This window comes from Ciona intestinalis, chromosome 8, assembly GCF_000224145.3.
Source record: "Ciona intestinalis chromosome 8, KH, whole genome shotgun sequence".
Lineage (NCBI taxonomy): Eukaryota > Metazoa > Chordata > Ascidiacea > Phlebobranchia > Cionidae > Ciona > Ciona intestinalis.
This window is the reverse complement of record NC_020173.2, coordinates 1,427,234-1,451,328: the sequence shown is the minus strand read 5'-3', so window position 1 is coordinate 1,451,328 and position 24,095 is coordinate 1,427,234. Positions and strand designations below refer to the sequence as shown.

Here is a 24,095-nt window from a genome sequence, read left to right as displayed (position 1 = left end):
AACGTATAAGAGAACACGGTAAAATTGCAATCATCAGAAACCGGAACAGAAAAATACGCACACAAAACACAGTGATAGGGCAGTAAGACTTGAATCCCTGTAAAGCAGCAAACACATGCAAGAAAGCGGGTACATCACAGTAACACGGAACTAATGGAAAGTAAAATTAAAACAATAAAATTTCCTAAGTTAAATAGGACACATTTGCAAGGCTGCCTCTTGTATCTTCTTTCTTGTAAGATCAAAACAGTTAATTCCACGTCACCACGGCAAATCATCTGTATTTGCTTCTTTTTCAATCTTTTTTGATTCTTCTTCTTCCTCTCCAGGTCGTTTGGGAGTAACACAGGATCGAATGAAGGCAACAGTTTGTTGGTATATGGAGCTGTGTCTACTTTGTGGCTTGCATATATTAAGGTGGTCTTTATCAGCAAGAATAAATTCACCAATGCCGGAATCTAAATTGAAAAAAAATGCAACTGTTTATCTAGTTATACTGGGCAGAATTAAAATGGTGTTCTTTAGTAGCATTTAGATGGGCTATGTCAAACACATGTTACGTACATGTATCACCCCGGTAAGTTATCTAGACTCTATTAAAGGTAATGTTGTTTAGAAAAGAGGGTAAGAATGTTAGCATTGAGAGTGGTGTTTTATAAAATATTCAATATTAATAGAGGCTTAAACCAGAAATAATAACTAATATGATTTTTATTTACATTTCTAAAATGTTTAACTTAATGGATAAATTATCAATTGTAGTTACTACTTTTCAGCCCAAACAAAATTACCCAATTTACACAACACAAACCAAAAAACTTTCCAACTACATAATACCCACAGAAAAAGTTTGAAGGTTTTTACATAAATTAATTAAATAATTAAATTTTCTAAACAAGTGGTAAACTGTAAGCGTTAACCTACCAAATGACTAAACTGGCCTAATGAACTTGAATAATTGGTGCAGTTTTTGAAATAAACAGCTAAAACTACTATGCGCCTTTCTTTTACAATGGAGACCAAGCGAAATGGGGACAGAGTTGGCAATTACATGAATAGAAAAAAGAATGTATCATGGTTTTGGGCAGTTTTCTGTGGTAGTACTCTACTAAGAGTATTGAAACACATACCTGCAGATTCAGGTGGCACGATATGAAGTCTAATACGAGGCCCTAACCCAATATCAGTTGCTTGCATCTCACCAAAGTTCATCACTTTTATTTTATCAAGTTCAACTAATTCTTGTAAATTGATGTTCAGTTGTTTTAATTTGGGAGAATCTGAAACATGGAACTTACTTTTAAAGGGTGCATAAATGTTTTATAAATCTGCTTTTATTTAGATTCTAGTCTGAACAGCTATAATGTTAATATATAATAGTGTAATTAAAGCAGAAATAGTTTATCTACACCAGTAAAGACTAAAAAACGGTCAACAAACTGACAATGTCATCACATTTTCACTAAATATGCAATTGATTTTAAAATGACTGCATATTGTATACTGTGTGGTATGTACTAGTATACATATATACCATGTAGTTATTTGAAAGTGAATTGCACAATGTGTGAAAACCTGATGTTTTGCAGATATTTTGCTTGTAGAAGGTTAGGTAAAATTTGATTTTGTTGGTTTGTTGCACATAAGTATAAGTGATTAACTTGAATGAATGATTGAACGAAACTTGCTTTATCCTCAGGTAGCCGGAAAACAACAGTCGTTATTACACGAGTTTAACACCTCGTGCCAGCTAATGAGTTACCATGTATGTTACTTTGCGGGTGATTATTTTTTGGAGATTTTTTTAATTTTTTTTGTATTGCTGATAATTTTGACAGCCCTTTAGTGACCACTGGGTTCGAGCAATTGCTGTTAAGTATCTCACCCAAGGACACATGCGCCCACAATGGAAGCAGTGTTGAGCCTTTAACTCATTACCTCGGGGTTGGAGGCAGGCGCACTAACCACTTTGCCACGGTGCCGCATAACTTACCATGACTAAGTTCCATAACTTCAACTGAAGGAAAAAGTAACCTTCGTACTTTTCGCGAGTAATTTGCTAATTGAGATCCAAAGTGTGGTGTGCTGTAGAACACTACACCCCTGTGTGTGGAAAAATGAGGAGTGAATGAATGAATGTAACTTATTTATCTTCACGTGGCAGAGCAACAGCTTTGGTTATAACAAAGTATTCTGTTCCATACGCCTCGTGCCCCTGTAGATGTTCCAGCACATATGTAACTTTGGGGCTACTTTATTTTGGTTCAATTTTTCAATGTATTGCAAGTTGAGGCAATTGGCACTGAGTGTCTTGTGGAAGAACACATATACCCGCATGGCGATGGACATTCGGCATAACACTTACAGCATACAGCATATGAAACTGGTATTTATGGTTAAAGCAGCAATTACTTTGTTTTTTTGAGTATTTTTCCGTATTTCTTTGGGTTTTCTCTTGCATCACTCAGCATATGTTTAATGATAAGACCTCCCATAGAATGAGCAACCCAAACAATTGGTCTGTAAGATTGAAAGGTTGTATTAAGATATAAACAAGCATATAGGAACAGTTTTTATCTAAAAATATTAAATTAACAGTTTTTATCTAAAAATATATTTGAAATTGCTAATAACATGTCAAATGCTTCATCCTGGCTTTACCTAGTTTAAACTGCAATAAAATTCTATCTTTAAAACCTAAAAAATAATTCATTTCAAAGTTAATGACATGATTAAATCAGTTTGGATATGAAAAACAAATGAATGAACGTAACTTGCTTTATCCTCGCGTTGCCTGGAAACAACAGTCATTACAACACGGGTAAATAGCTCTATGAAAGTTGACAAAGGTATTAAATTCACCTGTCCCCAATCCCAGCAGCTAACACTTTATCCATGATATGTCTACTTCTGTATGATATTGTATGTCTCTCTGGTTCATGGGGGCATCTGTTCATCCAGTCACTAAGGTTTGTATCATACTCCACACACATAACTCTGCAACCAGGCAAATCTCGCGGCAGCCAATCCTATGCAAGTAATTTTAGTAATTTATTTTTAGTAAATTAATTTTGGTAAAAAATGAATTTTACTTTTGGTGTAGGAACTTATTTTATTTTAGGTGAAAAAGATACCAAAATAGTAAAAATGACAAGGTTTAACTTTAAATTAAACTAGTGCAGGGATAACCAGCAATCCAGTATAAACGTAGAGAGATATAATAACTGATAAAACGCGATACTACCGGTAGGTATACCTATGTTATTGTACACTTAAAATTGATAAAAAGAATTAGCTCGATTTATTGGACACAGCTTTTCTAAAACCTAGCAATACACACCTATTTATAAACACTTCATAAACAACATGTAGGCAAGACAAAATACATTTCACAAACTATTGTACCTATACAACGTGATTATTGCCAGACAGATAAAATTAAGAGAAAAATTATTTGTGATACTATTTCAAGTCATTTTTAAACAGTATTAAACAGGATTAAACAGTCTCAGTATTAATACATCTAAAACAACACACTAGTCTCATATTAACACCTCAGGCCAGCAATCTGTTGTGTTTTCAGCTCCACTGACACCATCCTGTTGCCTCCATGAATAGAATGCTCCTCCCATTAAACCATGGATGAACACGATGTCCGCTTCAGGTTTTAACCTGGCCAATGTTTTACTTATGCTTGTAGGTTTACTTGGGTAATTTGAAAGTTGAAGGTTTAAAAAAAAGGCAAATATCTGTTTTTTTAATCACAGATTCGGAATAGACTATTGTACTGCATAGACAGTTATTAAATACAGTATTATTATTTTTTTTAGTGAAGTTACACTGATCAAGAAATGGAAAAAATATTCACTGCATAGACTAGTGGTTCCCAAAGTTTTTTTTGCGCGACCCAAATCAGAGTTTTATGAACATCTAACGACCCATGGATAAACCTTTAGCTGGTGGCAACCTGAAATTTTAGGTTCAAAATGTTCAATAGGCCTCACTGATACCTGCTGTCTAATTTTTTTTGCAAAAAAGTCGGGCTTTCGTGTTGAAAAGTAACTTTGAAAATGCGCGAAAGCATGCTGCGTCACCGTTATTCGCTTGACTTGTGTAAGGTTAACGATTTATTACGTCACAATAGTATTACGTTCTGTCACAACAGTGATGTATTACGTACGTTACAGGACGTTATAGACTTGTTTTCGCACTCGTTTATGATAGTGAAAACCTTGAAGCCCTAATTCCCAGCCAATAACCCCTAATGAATTACGTAATCTGTAACGTAGACCAAACGTATCAATAGGCATTCTGTGACGTAATAATCTAACTTCTGTGTAATTCGTGACGGCTTGTGTTGAAAATTTGGTGATGCAGCACGATTTCGCGCATTTTCAAAGTTATTTTTCGACACGAACACCCGAGTTTTTAAAATCTTCAACTGTTTGTGTGGATCTTTCAATATATTATTGATAAAAGGCTAAAATACGATGCATGTGCCTCTTTAACATTCAAGCCTGTTTTAAACCTCCTACATGCCCAATGATTACGTGTCAATCCCTATTATGACCCAAATAATTGACGTGTGAATTGCTATTATGTCGTAATTAATTGCCAGGTCAAACAATCGCTATTATGATGCAATGAATCCACTTGTGAATGCCTACTATTTCGTAACAAACAGTCTACCTAGCAAAGAAAAACATGGTAAATATAAGGCCAAACTACAACGCAAACCTAACCCGAACGCTTAAAAAGAAAAAAAACTTTTTTAATAAATTTGAATCACCTCGGCGCGACCCATTTTTAAACCCTGTGCGACCTATGTTTGGGTCGCGACCCATACTTTGGGAACCACTGGCATAGACAGTTATTGAACACAGTATTAGTATTTCTTTCTGTAGTTAAGTTTCTGTAGTTAAAAACACTAATCAAAAAAGGGGCAAAATTATTTATGCTGCCAACGGACAAAAAAACCTCCCGACCAGAAACTCAGTTTTTACTATAGATAAACCAACATCTAATTAAGGTCATTAAAGCAGGAAGTACCAACTTTGAACGAAGTTTTGGATATAAAACATAAACCCCATCATTGAATTTGTCTTTTAGTGCATCTCTGTCAAGGTTTGCAAGTCCACGAGATGCCTTGGTAAAGAAATTTACTTTAATACATATCTGTATACAGTATATAGTACTGTGGGTTTTACGGATACTGTTAGAACATGATATCTCATGTTGCCTAATCATCTTTACGGACACTTTTTTACCTTCTTGATACTTATACTATTCCAAATAAATGTAAATATGTTTTTAACTGTAAGCAGGTTTTAACAACTGTTGTCGCTATATGCTGTCTTTTCGTTTAAAATATTTTTAAATCTTCACTACCGAAATCAAAGAGCCAAATAAAGTTGTTATTATTATTATTATTGGTTTTTTAACAATTAATAAACCTCTGTTAGAGATGCAAGCATATAGCTTTACAATTCTGTGAATATAATTTTCCTACTACTAAATAAAACGATAAAAGAGAAAACATTCTATTTAAGGTTTATCAATATTATATAATATACATGCAAATACATAAATGAATGTAACTTATGTATTGAATTGATAAATGAACATAAATTAGTGTGAAAGTGCCATAAACGGCACACTGAGCAGTATTCATCACATTTGCATTAGATTGATCCAAAATGGATGCAATATCTAAAACTTACCTGTGTCCTTAAAGAAGCGTGACCAGACTTTGATATCTCAGCCAACAAAGTGATCCATCCTGATTGATGGATTTGTGGGTGGAGCTTCTCATACAAGCAGATGTTGCTGATTGTCCTGTATGTTATATATATGTGCTGACATGTATAAGTAAGTTAGACATGTAGAATAATTGAAGGGTAAAGTTCGTTTAATTATAAAGATACAATTGTTGTCTGCTAGTTCTAGGTGTAACAACCACACTTTTTTTTTAATTAAATGTAAATATGTTTTAACTGTAAGCTTATTTTAACAACTGTTGTTTTGTCGCTATATCCTGCATTTTGTTTAAAATATTTTTTAAATCTTGTCACCATACTAGAACAGACAAATAAAGGTTACTATTATTATTATTATTGTTATATAAAGTTATATTTAAAAAAATTATCATAGTTCAATTTCTGAAACAGCAACTTTATTTCATTGTTCATCACTACTCCCAAAAATCATAGATTTTTTCTTTGGTAGACTATGTAAAATAGCACAACTCTAAAAAACAATGAAACAGTCATAAAAATACAGATACACAACCCCTACCTTACGATATTACGTTGTATTTTTGGAGAATTAGGTCGTAGTTTACGAATTCTCTGTAGCAGAGGTAACACACCTAACTTAACCATAGCTTCACAGTGCTCCTCAAACTAAAAAAAATTATTACATCCATTTATTATTTGAATTAATAAACAAAGCTACAGACTGCTTTAGGCAATGGGTAGTAATGGTGGACAGTTTTCAAAAGCCAGTATTTTTTAATAAACCCATTTAATTGAATTTTTAGTGGGTGATTTATAATCCATTCTCACATAAATACCATGTTTCCAAAATGCTTTTATAAAAAATTCAAAAATAGTTTAACTGTACAGGCCATTTCTTTACGCACACTTTTGTTTCCATTAGAAGTTTAACTTTAAAATAACTAAACATAAATCGTTTGTCCGCTGGGTGTGATGACCACACTTATTTTCTTTCAATTAAACATAAATATGTTTTTAACAGTAAGCATGTTTTAACAACTTCTGTTTTGTCGATATATCCTGTCTTTTTATTTAAAATAATACTTAATGTCTAAATCTTCGCTACCGTAATCTAAGTGACAAATAAAGTAAATATTATTGTTATTATTCTTTGTGTTTTACAATGGGAAAAGGTCAGGTAGTCAATTTATTTAAATATGTGTCATAGAAATTCCACCTTAGAGTGCTTCACTAAAGCCTGCAGACAGAAAGATTCCACTTCTTCTTGTGGCGTGATGTCTCTGGTGTAGTTTAAACCATTGCCGCCAAAACACCATAATCCACCCTGGTAAAAAGATAATGCATTTAGAAAGCTAAGGACCAGGAAGGGGAGAATCTATTCGTGACATTACTAACAGTTACAACGGAAAGAAAAATTGTTCTGTTTTGATAAATATAAAAAGTGTTTAATTGATCTGACATCTGTAATAAACCATAATTGTATGATAAAAGAAAGCAATGCTAAAAAAATAATACAAATTAAACTTCTTAGCCTGACAGTACTTACAGTTACAATTTACAAAACAAAGAAATTTATTTTGATTTGATACATATGTTGGACGGCTAGTGACAAAATTACTTAACTGATCTATGTATATAGCATAATTGTTTGATATAAGAAAATGATGCTAAAAAGTATAAAAAGTATCGCTATAGATATTATTTTTACAATAGTGAATATTATAATAATCATTGCCAATATAAGAAATTACGTGCCCGTTTCATTTTTTGTTCATCAGACATAGTAAGAGCGCCAGACGTGAAATATTGAACACATTTCTCAACATCTTTCTGAGGAAGTTTTATCAGAAGTTCCCTCAGTAAATCCTCTGTGTTGAATAGAAGGTGTCAAATGTAATTTTTTTTAATATTTCAAGTTTTCTTATAATTTATAAATTGAAAATTTTTAATTTTTCCTTTAATTTTTAAATTAAAAATATCTGAATAACTTACTTCATAATCTACCAAGCAAAGTCATAGCATATATCTTTAAAAAAGTATCTGGGACTTTAGTAATAAATATACTTATAAAATATGCTATAGCTTAAAATATGTTAATATAGCCAATCAAATATATGTAAAATACCCAATGAGCAAATTTTGTACTCTGTCATAAGTTCCTTTTAAATTTTTTTTTAAGGTTAAAATAAAATTCGGTAATACTAGCATGCTAACACAGTTCAAAGGCATATGATAACTAACACAGTCTAATCACACACACACACACATATATATATATATATTTATATCAATATTATCTAAAAATACTAAACAAAATTCTTTAGGTTCTCATTACTCCTACCAACATCAGAGTTCTTGACTTTTTGGGGTAACTCAGGAGGTGGAAGAAAAAATCGATCGTCCACATTGTTGGTCCTTGCTAGACCAACCAGTGTGGTTGAATCAAGTGCTTGAGCAATAGTCCTGTATTCGGCATCTGGAAAAAATTGCTAGAGGACGATAGTGATAACATAAGGACAGTGCTTTAGTGAAGATTTGAAGTCATTGCTGTTATAGGTCATGTTAGTTTTTTTGTGAAAAACATGCAGAGAAATTTAAAAAATGCATTTAATTACATGCTTTAAAGTTTATTTAATGAATTAAGTATTACACTTGGTTATACAATACCCACGGTAAGTTTTAGGTGCTTTCACTTCAAATTGTTACTGGCATATTAAAACAAATTCAACCCTGACTTTAAGACTGCACATTAACACTTGTTAACTTTAAAACAAAACACATTTAGTCAACTGCAATAAAACACACTTTCTGTCCTCCAGGTTCTATTTTCATAAATCAAAACCTTTTTTTTCTACAAACACTTTGACTTAACATGCTGGAACGTGCGTATTTATACATAACTGCACTCTATACATGCTCAAACTTTATTTAAACTCACTCCAAGAAGTCAGAAAGTATATATCACTGCCGTATCTCTACATAACTGCACTAAACACATGCTGAAACAATCATTTTAAATTCACTCCAAGAAGTGGCAAATTTTTCATTTGTTTTTACTGTACGGTACCTATGTCAAAAGATTCCAACTCGTGTTCTTCAAAGTTATAACGCTTGTTCTTTCTGTTAGTCACATAGCCCTCAGCTGTGCTATTCTTTCTGTCCTCTTAAATGCATTTAGGTTGATTTTTAGCATGCTAACTTATACAAAGCAGACAGCATTTGGTTTACAATAGCACCAGTAATTGGGATTTAAAGACTACCAAACTAAATTTGCATAAACGCTATGCAAATTGTTTTTGAGTCTATTAGCAGAAAAAATCATTTAAGAAACTGCAATATTACTGAACATATGAACATATATATATATATATAAATTTTTTTAAATAATATTTTTTCAAAGATAAAAAAAACAAATCTGCTTTACCAATGTTCCCTACTAGAAGGAAAGACACTCATATAGAAATAGCCCAACAGGTGCATGTATTTCCATTTAAAATAGTTTTGTATGTATGAAAAAACATTAAGCCTACCACTCCATTCTGTATAAGCCGCCATTTTTTCTACAGCATTCAACCGAATCTGTTTGTTTCTTGAATATGCCTCACGTAATACACTCCATGGTGATATGTAATCTTCTGCAAGATCAACACTTTTTCGATCCACCAGAAGAATTAACCTGGCTGTTTGTAATAACATTGTTTCCAATAAATAATTTTTAATGCATATGTATAATAAATGTAGCGTTTTAAAGATTTTTTATAAGCCACAGTTGGTCAATTTTCATTTTAAAGAATTAAACGATAAGATATTGGTATACAGAAAATACCTTTAAAAAATAAAATACCGATAAAGAATAAAAATATCAAAAATACCCTACTGCAGAAAGCATGTAGGCTGTAGTCCTATACAATTAAGCATTAATCTTAAAGTATCGCTAATAGGTGAACTTTCAGTACTAACCGAGAGGTGCTGGAAAGATTTCTTTGATTGTTTGTCTTGTGTTTCCACTGAAGTATCCAACATTTGGGTTGTCATGATGGCGCTTGTTGAAGTATTTGTTGCTATAAAAGGTACATAACTGTAAAATATGATCGTCTACCAAAATACATATATATATGATATTTAAATGATTGCCACTTGAAACTTGGGTTAATAAAAGCCGTTCAAACAAGGGTCTGTAATATCTGTTTTATACATCTCATCACGGATGCTCACGACGTCACGAGTTACTATGTACCTAACATTGCCAGTAATTGCTTATTGTTTTTCTGTAAAGCTGACATTCTAATTACCCGTTACTAACCATTGGGTTAAAGCAATTGCCAATAACTGTCTTGCCCAAGGACCGGATGCCCACAATGGTAGTAGCATCAGAATCAGAACCGGTACTGGTAGTGATAATGAAATATACATACCCTAACCCTATAATATTGTTTAAAAAGACAAATATATTCAGACACAGTACTAACTGAATGTAGACAGAAGCTTTTGCTCTTTCATTTTCGATGACATTTGATGGAATGTTGAGTTTCTCACGGAATTTCACATTTGCATAGTAACATCCGTATCCAAATACACACCCTGTGGCTGTGATGGCAACTAGCTGGAGTTTACCTAAAAGATGGAAAGTTACGTTTAGCACTGTATGTATATTATAATTTATTCAAAAATACTAACAACAAACATAGTACGGTAAATCTTCTTACCTTTATGGTTCCTTATAAGTTTGATGCAAGCAATAAACTGTTTGGACATGTTACTAACGTCAGACTGATGTTACGATCCCGCAAATAGGTTATTCACAGCATGAGTTTCGTATCTATTTCTGTGTTGAGCAAAGAAACAGCGTTGGTTGCTTAAAATCTTGTGACGCAATTCTGCTCAAACAACGTAATGTTTACAATGAGGTCAGGAATTGCTTGCGCCAACTGTGTTTTACAACTGTTTACACACTCGCTTTACCTCAAATAACATAACTAACATATAAGCTTTATCTTTAATATGCTATAAAGGATCTATAAAATAGTTTGGCAATATAATAAGCCTTTTGGGATAGAACAACATTACATGGCACTGAACAATACACAACTAGCTATGCATGTGTCGAATGCCGCAGTGAAATGCGCGACAGCAAATTAAGAACACGCTGCATATATCGCCCTTTTTCGTAACGTAAACGAAAAAAGCAGATTATCAACACTCTCGTCGTAATACTCGTAACTTAACACGTGACGTTTGAAGGTGTCAAAATTTGTAGGTACATCATCATACGATTATTTGCCCAAGGAATACAGAATATATATAAAGTATATGGCAATTTTTCGACCCCCACAGAAGAAGAAAGGTGCTTCAAAGGAGTTTTTCACTCCATTACCTGTGCCAATCGCAAGTATTAACAAAGCAGTCCCGAAACTTGAGTTATGGAGTTATTACGATGGTCATTTAAAAGAGGATCATATTAAAGTAGAACTAAAAGGAGACATTCATTGTCTACACACACAAGTACGTAAGTATTTCTATCAGTGAAAAGTAAGTTTAATGCACCCTAGAAAACATATTTTGTAATTTTTGCTGCAGACACATCTGTTGAAAAAAATTATCACGATATAGTCTAATTATATTAGCTTTTATGTTCTAAAGATATAGCATCTTGGCATGCACAAATATTTCTGTTAAATGGTATAAGTGAACCATCTGATTAAGCCAATGCATCTTATATTCTTATGAATTCTTGCACTCAGTTTGTATGCCTACTCTAAAATTTATTTGTACATAATGGTACACATCTACTTTCAGGGTTTCTTTGGCAGGTTAGTAAAAACTGCAACCCAAAATGATGAACCAACAGAAGATGAAAAGTCGAAACTATCTATCGATTGCAAAGGCTCTGACACATCTACAAATCACGATTCCTGCTTGAATAAAATCAGTGGTCACTCATCCACCATTCCCACACAACATAAACAGCATGAAACTGCACTAGCTGCAAAAGTAGAAGAGATTTTAGTTCTGACATATGAAGAAGCATTTTTTCTATCTTATGGACTTGGCTGCTTGTTTGTCAAGGACTATAATGGAGAGAACATAAATATAGAACAGTAAGTCTACTTTGTAATAAACAAACCTATATAGGGCAAGGTATTTTACATACCTTATTGTTTGTTTTTTACGTGTATTGACAACGCTTCTTTTCTTCTTTGACAAAAACACAAATAAGATTTATTGTTATTACTATTATTGTGCAGGTCATATGACATAAAAAACTGCAAGTCACATCATATTATAAGTGGCCTCTATGTAATTTACAGGCAGTGGAATATTTTCTGTAAACGCAACATGCGGTTTCCAGTCACATACTGTGCATATCATCACTTCAGAAGCAAAGGTTGGGTTCCAAGGGATGGCATACGCTATGGTGGTGACTTGGTGTTGTATAGGAAAGGCCCACCTTATTACCACGCAAGCTACATTGTGATAATTGTGTCAGTGGATGCAGAAACTTTACAGGTAAATTGGTACTTAACCATGTGCAGCTCCCAAATTAGTGTCTCAATATGTACAAATGCAAATTCCATATTAAATGTCAATATGTCATACATGACTGATACATGATCAAACCTTTTACTGAAAGTGTATCTCATGTAATCTTATACATATATTTCATGTTAAAGTCTGTTAGATATACCTATGGGCCTATGGCCATCTTATAAAACAATGTGAATATATTTGACAGTTCAGTAACAGCAAGTCATTTAACTTTCCACGTATAATTAACTTAATAATTCTGATTTCGCAGGAAACTGTTTTTAGAGAGGCCAAGAACAGAACATTTTCATGGCCCACAATGTCAGGGCAACTGAGGCTAGCTACCTCTGTTTCAAAAGAGGTTATGCTCTGTCATGTGGTGGTGCCAACAAAGTACCTGAAATCAGATTCGTGTGATGTATCATGTTTGAATAACTTTCAAGTTAAAGAAACCATTGTTTCAAGATGGATTTCCACAAAGGAAAGGGAAAAGGAACTTTTGGATATAGACTGTGACTTTTAATTTAATATATGATGTACTACTGTACTTGTTTACCATTTAAAAAAGTTCATAATATGGTTCAAAGTTTTTGTCCCAATCATGCAAATTAACCTTTTATTTTTTTCTGCTCCAAGAAGTCAATGATAGGAGGCTAGGGGCCAATTGGTATGACTGTTAAGTTGGCAAACTGTGAGTCTGTGTTTCGAAACATTCTTTCTAAAATTGACACATTCCTCTTTGACTGTGATGGTGTGCTTTGGCAAGGAAACATTGCTGTGAAAGGTATTATTTTGTCGGTAAATTTAAATGTAATGAAACTGCAATATTTTTATGTTGTTTGAATTTACTAGTAGAATATAGATTCTGATAACCTGATACTCTCCTTAGAAATTGTAACATATCTAATCAACTACTGGTTACAAACATTTAAAACTGCTTGTAGTCTTAGCTATAATAAACCAAGGTTATGAAAATGCATTATCCTGACAACCCGCATTTTTAATAAATTTTTAGGAGCACCTGCTGTTGTTGCACACTTGAAAAGTTTGGGCAAACAGGTTTGTTATGTTACAAACAATAGCACAAAGTCACGGCACAGATATGTTGAGAAACTGACCAGACTTGGCTTTCCTGCAGATGTCAATTCCGTCTTCAGCACGGCATACACCAGTGCCCTGTATTTGAAAAATATTGCAAAGGTACTGGAAAATTGAAACAGTGAAAATGTTACTCTTGAGGTGTTATTATTTTATCCCAATTGGTGATTATATTAAACTGTCTGAAATGGGGCTAAAATTGAACACCTTGAAACAAAAAGACAATTTAACAGTGTGTTTCTATTTAAGCTTTGCGAAGCAGTGACGTGTTAAACATTTTTAGTTACAGTAATAAAGACATGCCTTCCTATCTACAGGTACAAGGAAAGGTTTACTTAGTGGGCAATCCAGCCATGGCAGAGGAATTGGACAGCTTAAAAATCCAACACTTTGGTTCAGGACCAGATAATCAAGTCACGACGCAAGACCATGATGAAGTTAGAAGGTAATTTACTGGAATATCTACTGTGGTGATGCACTTTCGTTTGTTATGTAAGCAAGTTTAAATTTGTAAAGGTTAAAATAATTGTAACACAAAAAGTTATGGATATTAAAATTTAGAAAATAAAACTGATTTTCTCTGACTATGTTTTAGCAGAATCTTTTTAAAACACATAATAGTCCATTTCAGTTGTGCTCTTGAAAATGATGTTAGTGCTGTTCTAGTTGGTTACGATGGACATATAAGTTACACCAAGATGATCAAAGCTGCTTCGTATTTAAATGACCCTAAATGCTTGTATGTTGCCACCAATGAGGATCACAGAATGCCATTAAGTAAGTAGTTCTCTGTTTATGGTATACATACCACTGGTCAACTGGTGGTATATGAAGGCCTTCCAGGTAGTATGCGGGCAATTTATTTAGATAGTATCAAATAAATTAACAGTATATAAAATTGGAGCATGAAATTTTGTCACTTAGATTTGAGAATTCTGTATAAAATGAAATTAAACATGGTTAGTAAATAAAATAAGGTTAAAACACTGTGTCCGGTAATATTATTTTTTTAGGAAATGTACTTGTGTTATTGGAAATTTATTTTAACATGTAGTGTTAGATATATGCACAATTTATGTGGTTACAGATGGAGAAAGGCATGTTGTGCCAGGAACTGGATGCGTGGTGGCAAGTGTAACAGTTGCTGCTGGTAGAAATCCTGATGTTATTGCTGGCAAACCAGGCACTTTCATGTTGAAATGTATACAAGTATGTATGTAATTGTGTCCTATATTCTGAAAATTGAGTTAAAACGCTCCAGTCTGTGCATTTTGAAATTCAATCATGTTTTGTATTTTTTTTTGTAAAATATTTAGTTAGTTTTACACAGGGTTTAGGTTTGGTGGTCTGACTTTCATATGTTTAATCAGTAGAAATGTTTCAGCAAATTTATTTTTAATGTTTAATGCTGTTCTCTTGTTATTAACTGCAGCAAACTGTGGAAATTGACCCTACTAAATGCATGATGGTAGGTGACCGTATGAACACTGACATATTGTTTGGTAATCAAAGTGAGCTGCATACATTACTTGTACTTTCTGGTGTTGAAGACCAAGAATCATTAAACAAGGCAGTAGAAAGTTCTGACCCAAATATGAAACGCCAAGTTCCAGAGTATTGCATGGGTTCTATTGGAGATTGGGCAAATTATTTTTAATTATGTATAGCATATTTGCTATTTTTAGAATCTTAGATCAATTGCATATATATGTCCTGTTAGTATGCAATTTATGAAACCAGTTTATGTATCTCTGATGAAACTAGCGCAGTTCTAACTGCTACTGGTCAAGAATTTGTGAAATGTTTAAAACTCTTTATAATCTGTGCTGAGGAACAATATAGAATTTTTTATCCAATGCCATATTAATATTGCCTTTGTGTGTGTGTTTATGCATCATGAAATCGTTAGAATAATTAAAAACATGTTTCCTTTTCACTACATTGTAACTGTGCTAGTTTGACCAATTTTTTCAAGTGGCATGATTTGCCACTAACAGTGCATTATTTAAAGAATACAACATTTGCTGTTTAAAAATAAGGAGATTTTATACAGTAGAGAGTAAACAATGGGGCTGTAAATACAAAGTATAGAAATAGACAATAGAGAACCTAACAGAAGACAGCTGGCAGCAGCTTTTATTCACAAACCCCGCAAGGTGCCTTTTGTGTAGACTGTAGAACAAACCGATCCAACCGGTAATAGCGTGATGGCAGCAGAGACGATAACATTCTTTGTAGTTTATCGCGTGTTAAACGCATGTTGCACGACTGGTGTAGCACGCGTGACGAACCGACGCTTGGGGTACAGAAACCAGTTGGTTGTAGCTCGTAGATTAAAAAAATGTGAAGCCGACACAAAGTATAGTTTCGCTTGTTTTTCAGTCGTGTTTAGCGTGTGGTAGCTAATCAAACACGCCGAATAAATACATAAATGAGTAGGCAGTATAGTACAGCGATTCTACTTTATTAGACACTCGACTCGAGCACCTTGTTGATATTATCATGCTTTAAAATTGCAGATCGGCACTGCTTAGTTTTCGCAAACTTTTTCATAAAGAATAAAACAAAGAATGGATAGATTAAACTTGCCCACCAAGGGCCAAGCACCGTCTAAAAGAATAAGTAATTACAGTATGGCTGCAACCAGAAAGCAGGTGAGTGGATAAATAACTTTATTGCCTCAATATTTTAAGTGATATGTGTCAGATTTGTATTTGTACACATGTGTATTTGACATTGAACTGTGACTGCAAATATAATAAATCAAGCATAAATTAAAATCTAAAGTTGCATACCTATTATGTAAAAGTGTTGGTACACAATAAAACCTAATCTACCAAGTTTCACATCTTGTTGTTTCAGGAGAGAACTGATACATCTGATGAAATGAGTATTTCCACTTACAAAGAACAATTCCATGCCAGCTCCACCTATGATGACAATATAAAGCGGCCAGATGTTGGCTGTGGATACTGGAATATGAATGAAGTAAGAGTCTTTAGTGAATGAGAAGTACTTTAGATATGGGTCATTCCGCTTTAAAGCCAACTCCCCTCATTGAACGCCGTGTCTTTAGTCTTTACGCACACTTTTGTTTTTATTACAAGTTTAACCGGATAATAATCAAACATAAATGGCTTGTTTGTTCGCTAGCGACCACGCTTATTATCTTCTAATTTAATGTAAATATGTTTTTTACTGTAAACAGGTTTTAACAACTGTTGTTTTTTCACTATATCCTGTCTTTCATTTGAAATATTTCTAAAATCTTTGATAGGCTCTTCTAAATCTTTGATAGGCTACTGTTATTATTACATTAACCCTATAGAAACCTATTTGAAGTGGGCCTGGTATAAGTGTGTTTTTGTTACCTTATTTAACATCTGTGGTGTTCATACCGTTATAGATCATAGTCCGTATATAAACATGAACTTTTTAATCAACATAGAAATCTTACGAGCAACCAAATGGAGCTAATAACGCCGATTATTTATCGTAGCAACAGAGATGTTTAAACTTTTTTTTTCTGTTCAATTAGTTTACTCATGGAAATCAAAACCGGATGTCACTTTTTGGCTTTAAGAAGTCTGTATAACTATTTGAACATTTTTGTCTCCATTCCGCATTTGTATTAAAAGTAGAAATATAAAATAAAATAAATATATATAACTAATATATGTACATATTTATATTTTGTCTCTGATCAAATTAGCTCCATTTGATCTGTGTTATGCGATTTCCATGAAATAACCAATGTTTCTAATTTCTATACTGACTCACTCGGACTCGGCTATAGATAGTAGTTGATCAGTGGGTTAAAAACAAGTACTTGAAAGAATTTTCCTAGGCCAATGTTATTTTAAACAGCATTTAAGCTTGAAGACGTAAAGAACCTATTCTCTACACCAAATTTGTACATTTATTTACATAGTTGGTTTATACATGTAGATGTAATATATTACCCAATTGAATATAAAGCAGATAGATGAAGCAAGTTCCCAGTTATCATTGAACGCCAAGCAGCTACTTCATGAATCACAGAAACCTTTTATTAACTTACTTCATGTTCCTGGTGTAGATGAAAGGTATTATTTTTTATGGTTTATAAACCTTTGCGTTATAGCAGTGGTATGTGGTACTTAAACTTTTTTGTATGCTTTACCCTTTTAACAAAGATGCTTATCAGATTTACCCCCAATACTGTAAAATGGCGCTCATTTATTAAAAAGCGAAAACAACTAATTACATCAGTTATATTTAATGCGATGGATGCACTAGTTTTTGGCAATGAATTTTTCAATATTTGGTAAAATATTAATACTACAATTGGCACAATTTTTCGGTCCTATCAACTGAAGTGAATTACGATTGGTAGCGGTCCTATCAACTGAAGTGAATTACGATTACGATTGGTAGCCAGGGTGTATATTTACCCTTGTTTAAGAAATGCTGCAATATGGAGTGTTTAAACTGCTGGGAAAGTATCATATCAGCTTGCAATCTCTTTTCCCGTGTAAACAACGTTTAAATATGCTACAGAATTTAATTAACATACCCACAAAAGCAAAACAATATCTTTACTACACAATGTATTAAAATTTCAACTGTTAAAAAATGCTGTCATATTAAATATTTTGCACAGGATATGTTTTGTACACACTGATATGTACGCTGTAAATATCAATATAAATATTGATTTACAGAGGGATTTTGACCAGGTTTATGTACTACTCTTACATAACATGCTCTAGAAGTGTTCACCATAAATATCCAGATCAAATGGAAATGAAAAAGAAAGTCCTTGACGATGAAAGGTATTTTTGACCGCATATTTTTACCCTGTTAAGTGCTTAATAAGGACGTAAAAAAATGTTATTTAAAAAAGGTTATTTACAGAACATCTATTGATCCACCTTGATTAGACTACTAACTATGTATTTTAACAAACACACAGATGCATCTGTAGGTGTTTTAAATAAGTGTATTAAAAAAGTTTTATCTTTGATCATTTTTTAAATTTTTTATCGTATTTTTATTTTAACATTTTTTAAATTTCGAGTCTTATTTAAATTTTAAGTTTATGTCTAAACTTAGCCAAAATACATTTAAATAGGTATGCCTATGGATTTTAAAAGTGTCCAGCAAATTTTGCATTGAACATTGTTTTATCAATCACACATGATGAAGTGTAACATAGCTTGTATTTACTGAACTCATTTATGGCCTGTTTTGATTTAATGGTCACTGGACTTTATTATTGTGGTGCAGACATCATGTAGCCAGCCATCTGGTGTGTGTATGCAGAACAACCCACAAGCAAACAGATGCAGCTTTACATTATTATTTCCATACAGTTGTAAACTTTACACCATGTGAGGCAACAACTTTGTGTCACATAAACAACCCACAAGCAAACAGCAGTATTACTTTATTATTTCCATACAGTTTGCACCATGCAGTGCAGAAAACTTTGTGCAGCACCGAGCACTCACATGCCACAGCAGAGGGCCAAGTAAAGCTGGATCAATATTTGGAAAAAACCCTTCACGACAAAGCGGCCACAATGCTTGCAGACATGACGGCGACCGTTTCGTCAAAAGCACTCAAGTAATGGGGTGTTGATTGCCTCGTTAGTTGAAAACCTTGTAAATTATGCATGCACGCAATGCGCAGACAACTATTTATATTATCATATTTATTTAATTTCTCCAGGGTATTTAAATTAAACATTCATTTCCTATTCAGAAAAACAAAATTGTTTAAAAAATAAGGTTATATATATATATATATAAACGAAGTTCTTTGTTTAAAAATAAAAAGTTAGATTACTTCAATAATTTCCCTCAAAATAATTATAAAAAAAAGAAGAAAAGTTGAATCAAAAAATGTCTGTGTTTAGATTTTGTGGCTGGCTATTCCTGACCTTACTCCGACAGTTGACATCATCAGTTCATTTACATCCAGCCCAGCTTGATGCATTACGGAAGCTATCTGAGGTACAGATCAATAGAGTTTCATGTTTGTATTTATTGATTTTTTAGACATCTGTCTTCACAGCCGAATAACCTTGACAGACAGCCTTATTTTCCAACCAATGCTTTCTTATCTTAATGTCGGCATAATTTTAATTGCAGTCAAGTTATTTTAACAAAAAGGTTTCCTATCCCATGTCACATGCATGCGTTTTGTTTTAGTACAGATGTTTAAACTATAATACCGCTAAAAAGTCTTTGTCTCTAAAGGTCAATTTGGGCCACTTTTTTATCTAGTTACAAATTTATTATTGATCAAGCCTGGTGTATGTAAACATACAAAGTACTGTGTCTTAAGATGCATTTGAAAAGAATGCGTTCTTCATATAGAACTGTTTGGCCATTTTGGGCCATGTTTCACCTGTTCATTGCTTTAGTATGAAACTTTCTACTTTATGAGTAATTCACATAAACCGTAAAACTAAGTAAATCCAACAGGGTGATCTTCCAGTGTTGTATCTTCCACTTCACTACAGTCATTTCGACTACATACTTCTTTCACTGATTTGCTACCACAATGAAATACGCTCCCCATTTGTTGCTAGCGGCAACAACCTTCATATTCCATTGTTCAGGTAAGAAGTAAAAACGTTTAATTTAATTTTATCGAAATATTGTTTGTAAATTAAAAAAAGAAAAAATTATGCAATGTTTGTGAGTGATAATAAGCCAACTTTGCCACTTTGGTCTAAATCCTAAATGACACATATGTGCATGATATGACTTATAAAATATAATGTGAATTGTAATTGACTTTTTAGCCCATTTTGAATGAATTTTAAAATTGCTGTACAAGTTGCTATAGAATCCTGTATATTTGCTTTTAAATGTTTGCTGTTTTTTTTTAAAACACCCTAATTTTTTGTCCAAACTTAAATGCATTATGGAAAATTAAAACCGTTGCAGTTATATTATGAAGAGAGTAGGTGGATTCTTCATAAGAAGGAAAATTGATAGCGCTGGAGAAAAAGATTTAGTTTATCGAGCTGTACTGTATTCTGTGAGTAATTGAAACTACTTATCTTTAGTAATATTAAACATTTTTGATTTTGTGGAAACTCAAAAATAAAAACATTTTATTGCAAAAAGTTGTTTCTTGTTGTATTATAAGCAAAGAAAGTAAAAAGTGTATAAAACATAGACAAAAACATTGTGTTACATCTTATTTTATAAACTGTTCACATGTTACTTTTAGTTTATTATTTACAGTACGTCACTGAACTTTTAAAAGAAAAACAAAGTTTGGAAATATTTATTGGTAAGTAGGCATATTTTTAATATTTAAAAAATTAAATTAAAACTACAAACCTAATCTTTGCTTCAAATATACCCCATAATTAGATGTAAACCAAAACTTTTTAGCCATTAATCTCTAAATACCCTCTTCCCCATTAGTTTTCAATTGTCGATTTATATCTGACAAAATCAGTTTTAATATGGAGTCAATATTTTACGATTTAAATTTAAAATGGCAGAATAATTTGGATTTTGATTTTTTTAGAGGGCACAAGGACTAGAAGTGGTTTGCCTAACCAACCAAAGACAGGGTTGCTTGCTGTGGCTGTGGAGGCCGTGGAGAAGTCACAAGTTGATGATATCATCATTATACCAACATGTATGAGTTATGAAAAACTTATGGAGGGAAATTTTGACGCAGAACTCATGGTGGGTTTTATTTTAATGTAAAAAAGTTGTAATATGGTCACAGTTAAAATGAAAAAAAAAAAATTTTTTTGGTGGGTTTTGGTTTCAGTCAAAGTCTGGATTTTCTAATGAATATTTCATACAATATCTGAAAATCATTGATTTAATAACGCATGATTCAATTTTTAATAAAAACGTTACTGTACATTTAGGACTATGTTGTTCTGTGGAACAAACAGCATTAAACATCAGTGTCTTGTTCTGCTTGCTTTCTAATGTTAATTTAATATAGGCATCATGTACTTCAGTGCTCTTCAACCGGTGTGCACCAAAATATGCCAGGGGTGCAACAGTGCAAAAGGGTATACGAGGGTGCATCACAAACTTCAACAATTTTCACCAATAATATTTAGTTATAAACATTTTTAACAAATTTAGCCACTTTTCTACAGTTTTTTTTATATGAATTCTATATCTTACATCAATTGCGAAACGTCATGAGTTTTACGTTAAAGCAATCAGGGGTGCATGAGTTCATCGCAACAACTTTAGGGGTTCACCAACCCAAAAAGGTTGAAGAGCACTGATGTAGTTAACTAGTTATTATTTACATACATACACACAGGGTCAAACAAAAATTCCCGAGACTTTCCTTCATTCCATCCTTACTATCGGTAAAATGTTGTGTGGATTCTATGGACATATACGAGTGAATTTTGGCGCTCCTCAGTCACTAAAGGTACTTTTATGAATTCTCATTAATAAGCTAACTCTGGCAAGAATCCCAGGTCCCATGATATGTAGTATGACTTGTCTATATATAAAATAGAATTTAAATAATTAGTTTTTGTAATTTTTCTGTAATTAGTTCTTGGTTTTAGAATGCAGGTTTTGTAATTGGTTGTAATTTTCATAAGTTTAGTTTTGCATTGAATTTTCCTAATTCTTAATTTTTACAGCTCCTTGGTACTTATAGTGTTCTAATTAAATACAAATATGTTTTTAACTGTAAGCGTGTTTTAACTACTGTTGCTTTGTCGCTATATCCTGTCTTCTTGTTTAAAATATTTCTAAATCTTTGCTACCCCAATCATAGAGACAAATAAAGGTATTATATTATAATAATATACTAACTGTAGCTGTCAAACTAAACACATTAGATTTCTACAAAACAAATCCTCTGGCGATTTGTTACAGTACCGATGTTTAACATCTAATACAGGCCGTTTTTATCAGCACATATAATTCAGTGATATTACACTATTAGAGTGTTTTTCACCCTGTTAAAGACAACCTGTAACGACGTCAAAATGTCAATACAGTAATAAATTAACAGAAAATCTGTTTTACAAATCTTCATAATATATTGGTATGCGAAATAACTTGTAATAAATTCGGCGAATCTGACCCTGATCTGATGTTCATATAGTTGAACGATTCTTGTTTAGTAAAATACAATAAGAATCTGGTGCTGCGAAAGCATAACAAACAAAAATCAAGTCCAACCACTAGTAGTAATTGAGAAATATATTTCGCCTAAATGGCATTGGCAGTCTTTATTCTAATAGAAGTTAAAACTGCATATATTAGTATGCCATTTTAAACGGACATCTGCGCTTTAGTTGCCACCATAAATGAAATATGAGCGTTGTATTGCTGAGGAAATGCTTGATTAAGGTTTCTGTAGATAACATTATAAATAGGACAATTCTACCAAAACAGATGCATTGATTTGCGCTGTTTTAAATTCCATACAAGATCAAAATAGTGAAGTGCTATTCGTTTTAAATTGTAAACCATTTATTTTTTCGCGTTTATAAGCATATTGTAGTGCTTTAAACCAGCTTGGGTGTTATAAAAATAAATTATTTTATAAAATATAACTTAAAATGCAATTTTATTTTTAATAAAATATATATATAAAATTCAAAAGCAATTTTATTTTTGATAAAATATAGTTTAAAAGCAATTTTACCAATTAAATTTTACCATGTCTTTATCTTAGAAAACGCTCGCAGAAATCCGTTCCTCTCCTGCTTGTTTGTCCTCCAAGAGCCAACAATCTCTTCCAAGATCTCGATCCTTGTATGAGCAAGTCACTAACAAATCCATGGAAAATAAGGTGATTAACGTGCTATTTTTTTCCTATTCTATCTGACTGTACTTTTAAATTTAAAACATTTTTAATTTGTTGTAAATAAAAACACAAAAATACAAAAATGTAATTTTAGGCCATTTTTGATTTGTTGTAATTTTAAACACAAAACAATATATTAACAAACAATTTCTTTCATGTTTTTTTTTATTTTTTCAATTTTTTAAAAACGAAATTAAACACACAAAAATATTTAAAAACACAAACTTGTAATTTTTGGCCATTTTTAATATGTTCTGATTAAAAACAACTAAAATATAATACCAAACTATTACTTTTATGTTGTTTTATTTTAAATTTTGTTATTTATCTTATCATCCAACCTCAGTTATCGAGCTCTACCCCTACGTGCGGCGTCGACCTCACTTCCCCCGATATCTCGCTGAGCAACGCTCGTCTTCACTACCACACGATGTCCTCGCCACCATCCGCCCAACAACTCATCGAGGTGGAAGATGCGAGGGAGGAGAGGGAGAGGAGGGAGCTCGTCACGCTGCTCGCTGAGCGTGTCGTTTACAGTGAGTGTGTTTACTGTTTAGGTTGAAGTAGGATTTGTACTCATACCCTTTGAATGTATTTAATATTATTACTGTCAATTTTCCAAATATTGTGTATTTTTAAAAAATAGTTAGACTAAGAATCTGACTTACTCAGAAAAATTAAAAGACAAAAGTCTTTTATTAAGTAATTACAAAGTACTAGATGTATACGCATTTTTTTATCATTGCTTTAAAAAAGTCATATGTGTATATTCTGAAAATTTGAGCATACAGTTTCATCAAATTGTACTGTTATGTTACAGAGTACTACATATACCACACATTTTTTAACTTGTAAAGAAAAGTCAATCGTCATGGCCATAATAATCGTATTTGTGTATCTACATGGGATCCTTAGATCGACCTC

The 24,095-nt window shown here is 32.6% G+C and overlaps 3 protein-coding genes across 6 annotated transcripts in view; 2 read left to right on the top strand and 1 right to left on the bottom strand.

Moving 5' to 3' along the window:
• Positions 1-4: 4 nt before the first annotated feature.
• Positions 5-10,608, bottom strand: LOC100187152 (protein SERAC1-like). 2 transcript variants are annotated; one of them, XM_026835632.1, is made up of 17 exons: positions 10,442-10,608; positions 10,205-10,349; positions 9,696-9,796; positions 9,266-9,415; positions 8,803-8,898; positions 8,077-8,211; positions 7,491-7,603; positions 6,952-7,059; positions 6,295-6,401; positions 5,721-5,835; positions 5,054-5,145; positions 3,555-3,672; positions 2,863-3,029; positions 2,413-2,520; positions 1,994-2,103; positions 1,131-1,280; positions 5-458 (listed from the first exon to the last, which is right to left on the bottom strand). In XM_026835632.1, exons 1-17 carry the CDS (start codon positions 10,488-10,490, stop codon positions 262-264), a joined length of 2,061 nt encoding a protein of 686 aa, XP_026691433.1. In that variant the 5' UTR covers positions 10,491-10,608; the 3' UTR covers positions 5-261. The 2 variants fall into 2 exon arrangements, with proteins under 2 accessions (XP_026691433.1, XP_026691434.1); XM_026835633.1 differs by lacking the exon at positions 8,803-8,898.
• Positions 10,609-10,953: 345 nt separating this feature from the next.
• LOC100175347 (glycerol-3-phosphate phosphatase-like) lies at positions 10,954-15,393 on the top strand. Of its 2 annotated transcripts, XM_002127916.4 has the most exons (9): positions 10,954-11,237; positions 11,532-11,833; positions 12,044-12,242; positions 12,532-13,044; positions 13,276-13,460; positions 13,676-13,803; positions 13,990-14,135; positions 14,446-14,567; positions 14,791-15,393. In XM_002127916.4, the coding sequence occupies exons 4-9, from the start codon at positions 12,930-12,932 to the stop codon at positions 15,013-15,015; spliced, it is 921 nt and encodes a 306-aa protein (XP_002127952.1). In that variant the 5' UTR covers positions 10,954-11,237; positions 11,532-11,833; positions 12,044-12,242; positions 12,532-12,929; the 3' UTR covers positions 15,016-15,393. The 2 variants fall into 2 exon arrangements, with proteins under 2 accessions (XP_002127952.1, XP_002127990.1); XM_002127954.5 differs by lacking the exons at positions 13,276-13,460; positions 13,676-13,803; positions 13,990-14,135; positions 14,446-14,567; positions 14,791-15,393 and having other exon boundaries at positions 12,532-12,899.
• A 460-nt stretch (positions 15,394-15,853) lies between these two features.
• The window catches only part of LOC100184761 (glycerol-3-phosphate acyltransferase 1, mitochondrial-like), a 13,134-nt gene continuing 4,892 nt past the window's right edge, over positions 15,854-24,095 (top strand). The window contains exons 1-13 of one of the 2 annotated variants that reach the window (XM_026835629.1): positions 15,854-16,012; positions 16,221-16,346; positions 17,340-17,443; positions 18,062-18,172; positions 18,804-18,965; positions 19,258-19,354; positions 19,829-19,965; positions 20,297-20,390; positions 20,600-20,648; positions 20,892-21,055; positions 21,660-21,773; positions 23,040-23,156; positions 23,518-23,707. In XM_026835629.1, coding sequence (XP_026691430.1) covers positions 15,929-16,012; positions 16,221-16,346; positions 17,340-17,443; positions 18,062-18,172; positions 18,804-18,965; positions 19,258-19,354; positions 19,829-19,965; positions 20,297-20,390; positions 20,600-20,648; positions 20,892-21,055; positions 21,660-21,773; positions 23,040-23,156; positions 23,518-23,707 — 1,549 coding nt within the window. In that variant the 5' untranslated portion in view covers positions 15,854-15,928. Of the gene's footprint in view, positions 16,013-16,220; positions 16,347-17,336; positions 17,444-18,061; positions 18,173-18,803; positions 18,966-19,257; positions 19,355-19,828; positions 19,966-20,296; positions 20,391-20,599; positions 20,649-20,891; positions 21,056-21,659; positions 21,774-23,039; positions 23,157-23,517; positions 23,708-24,095 lie in introns of both variants that reach the window. The other variant, XM_026835628.1, reaches the window with a different exon arrangement.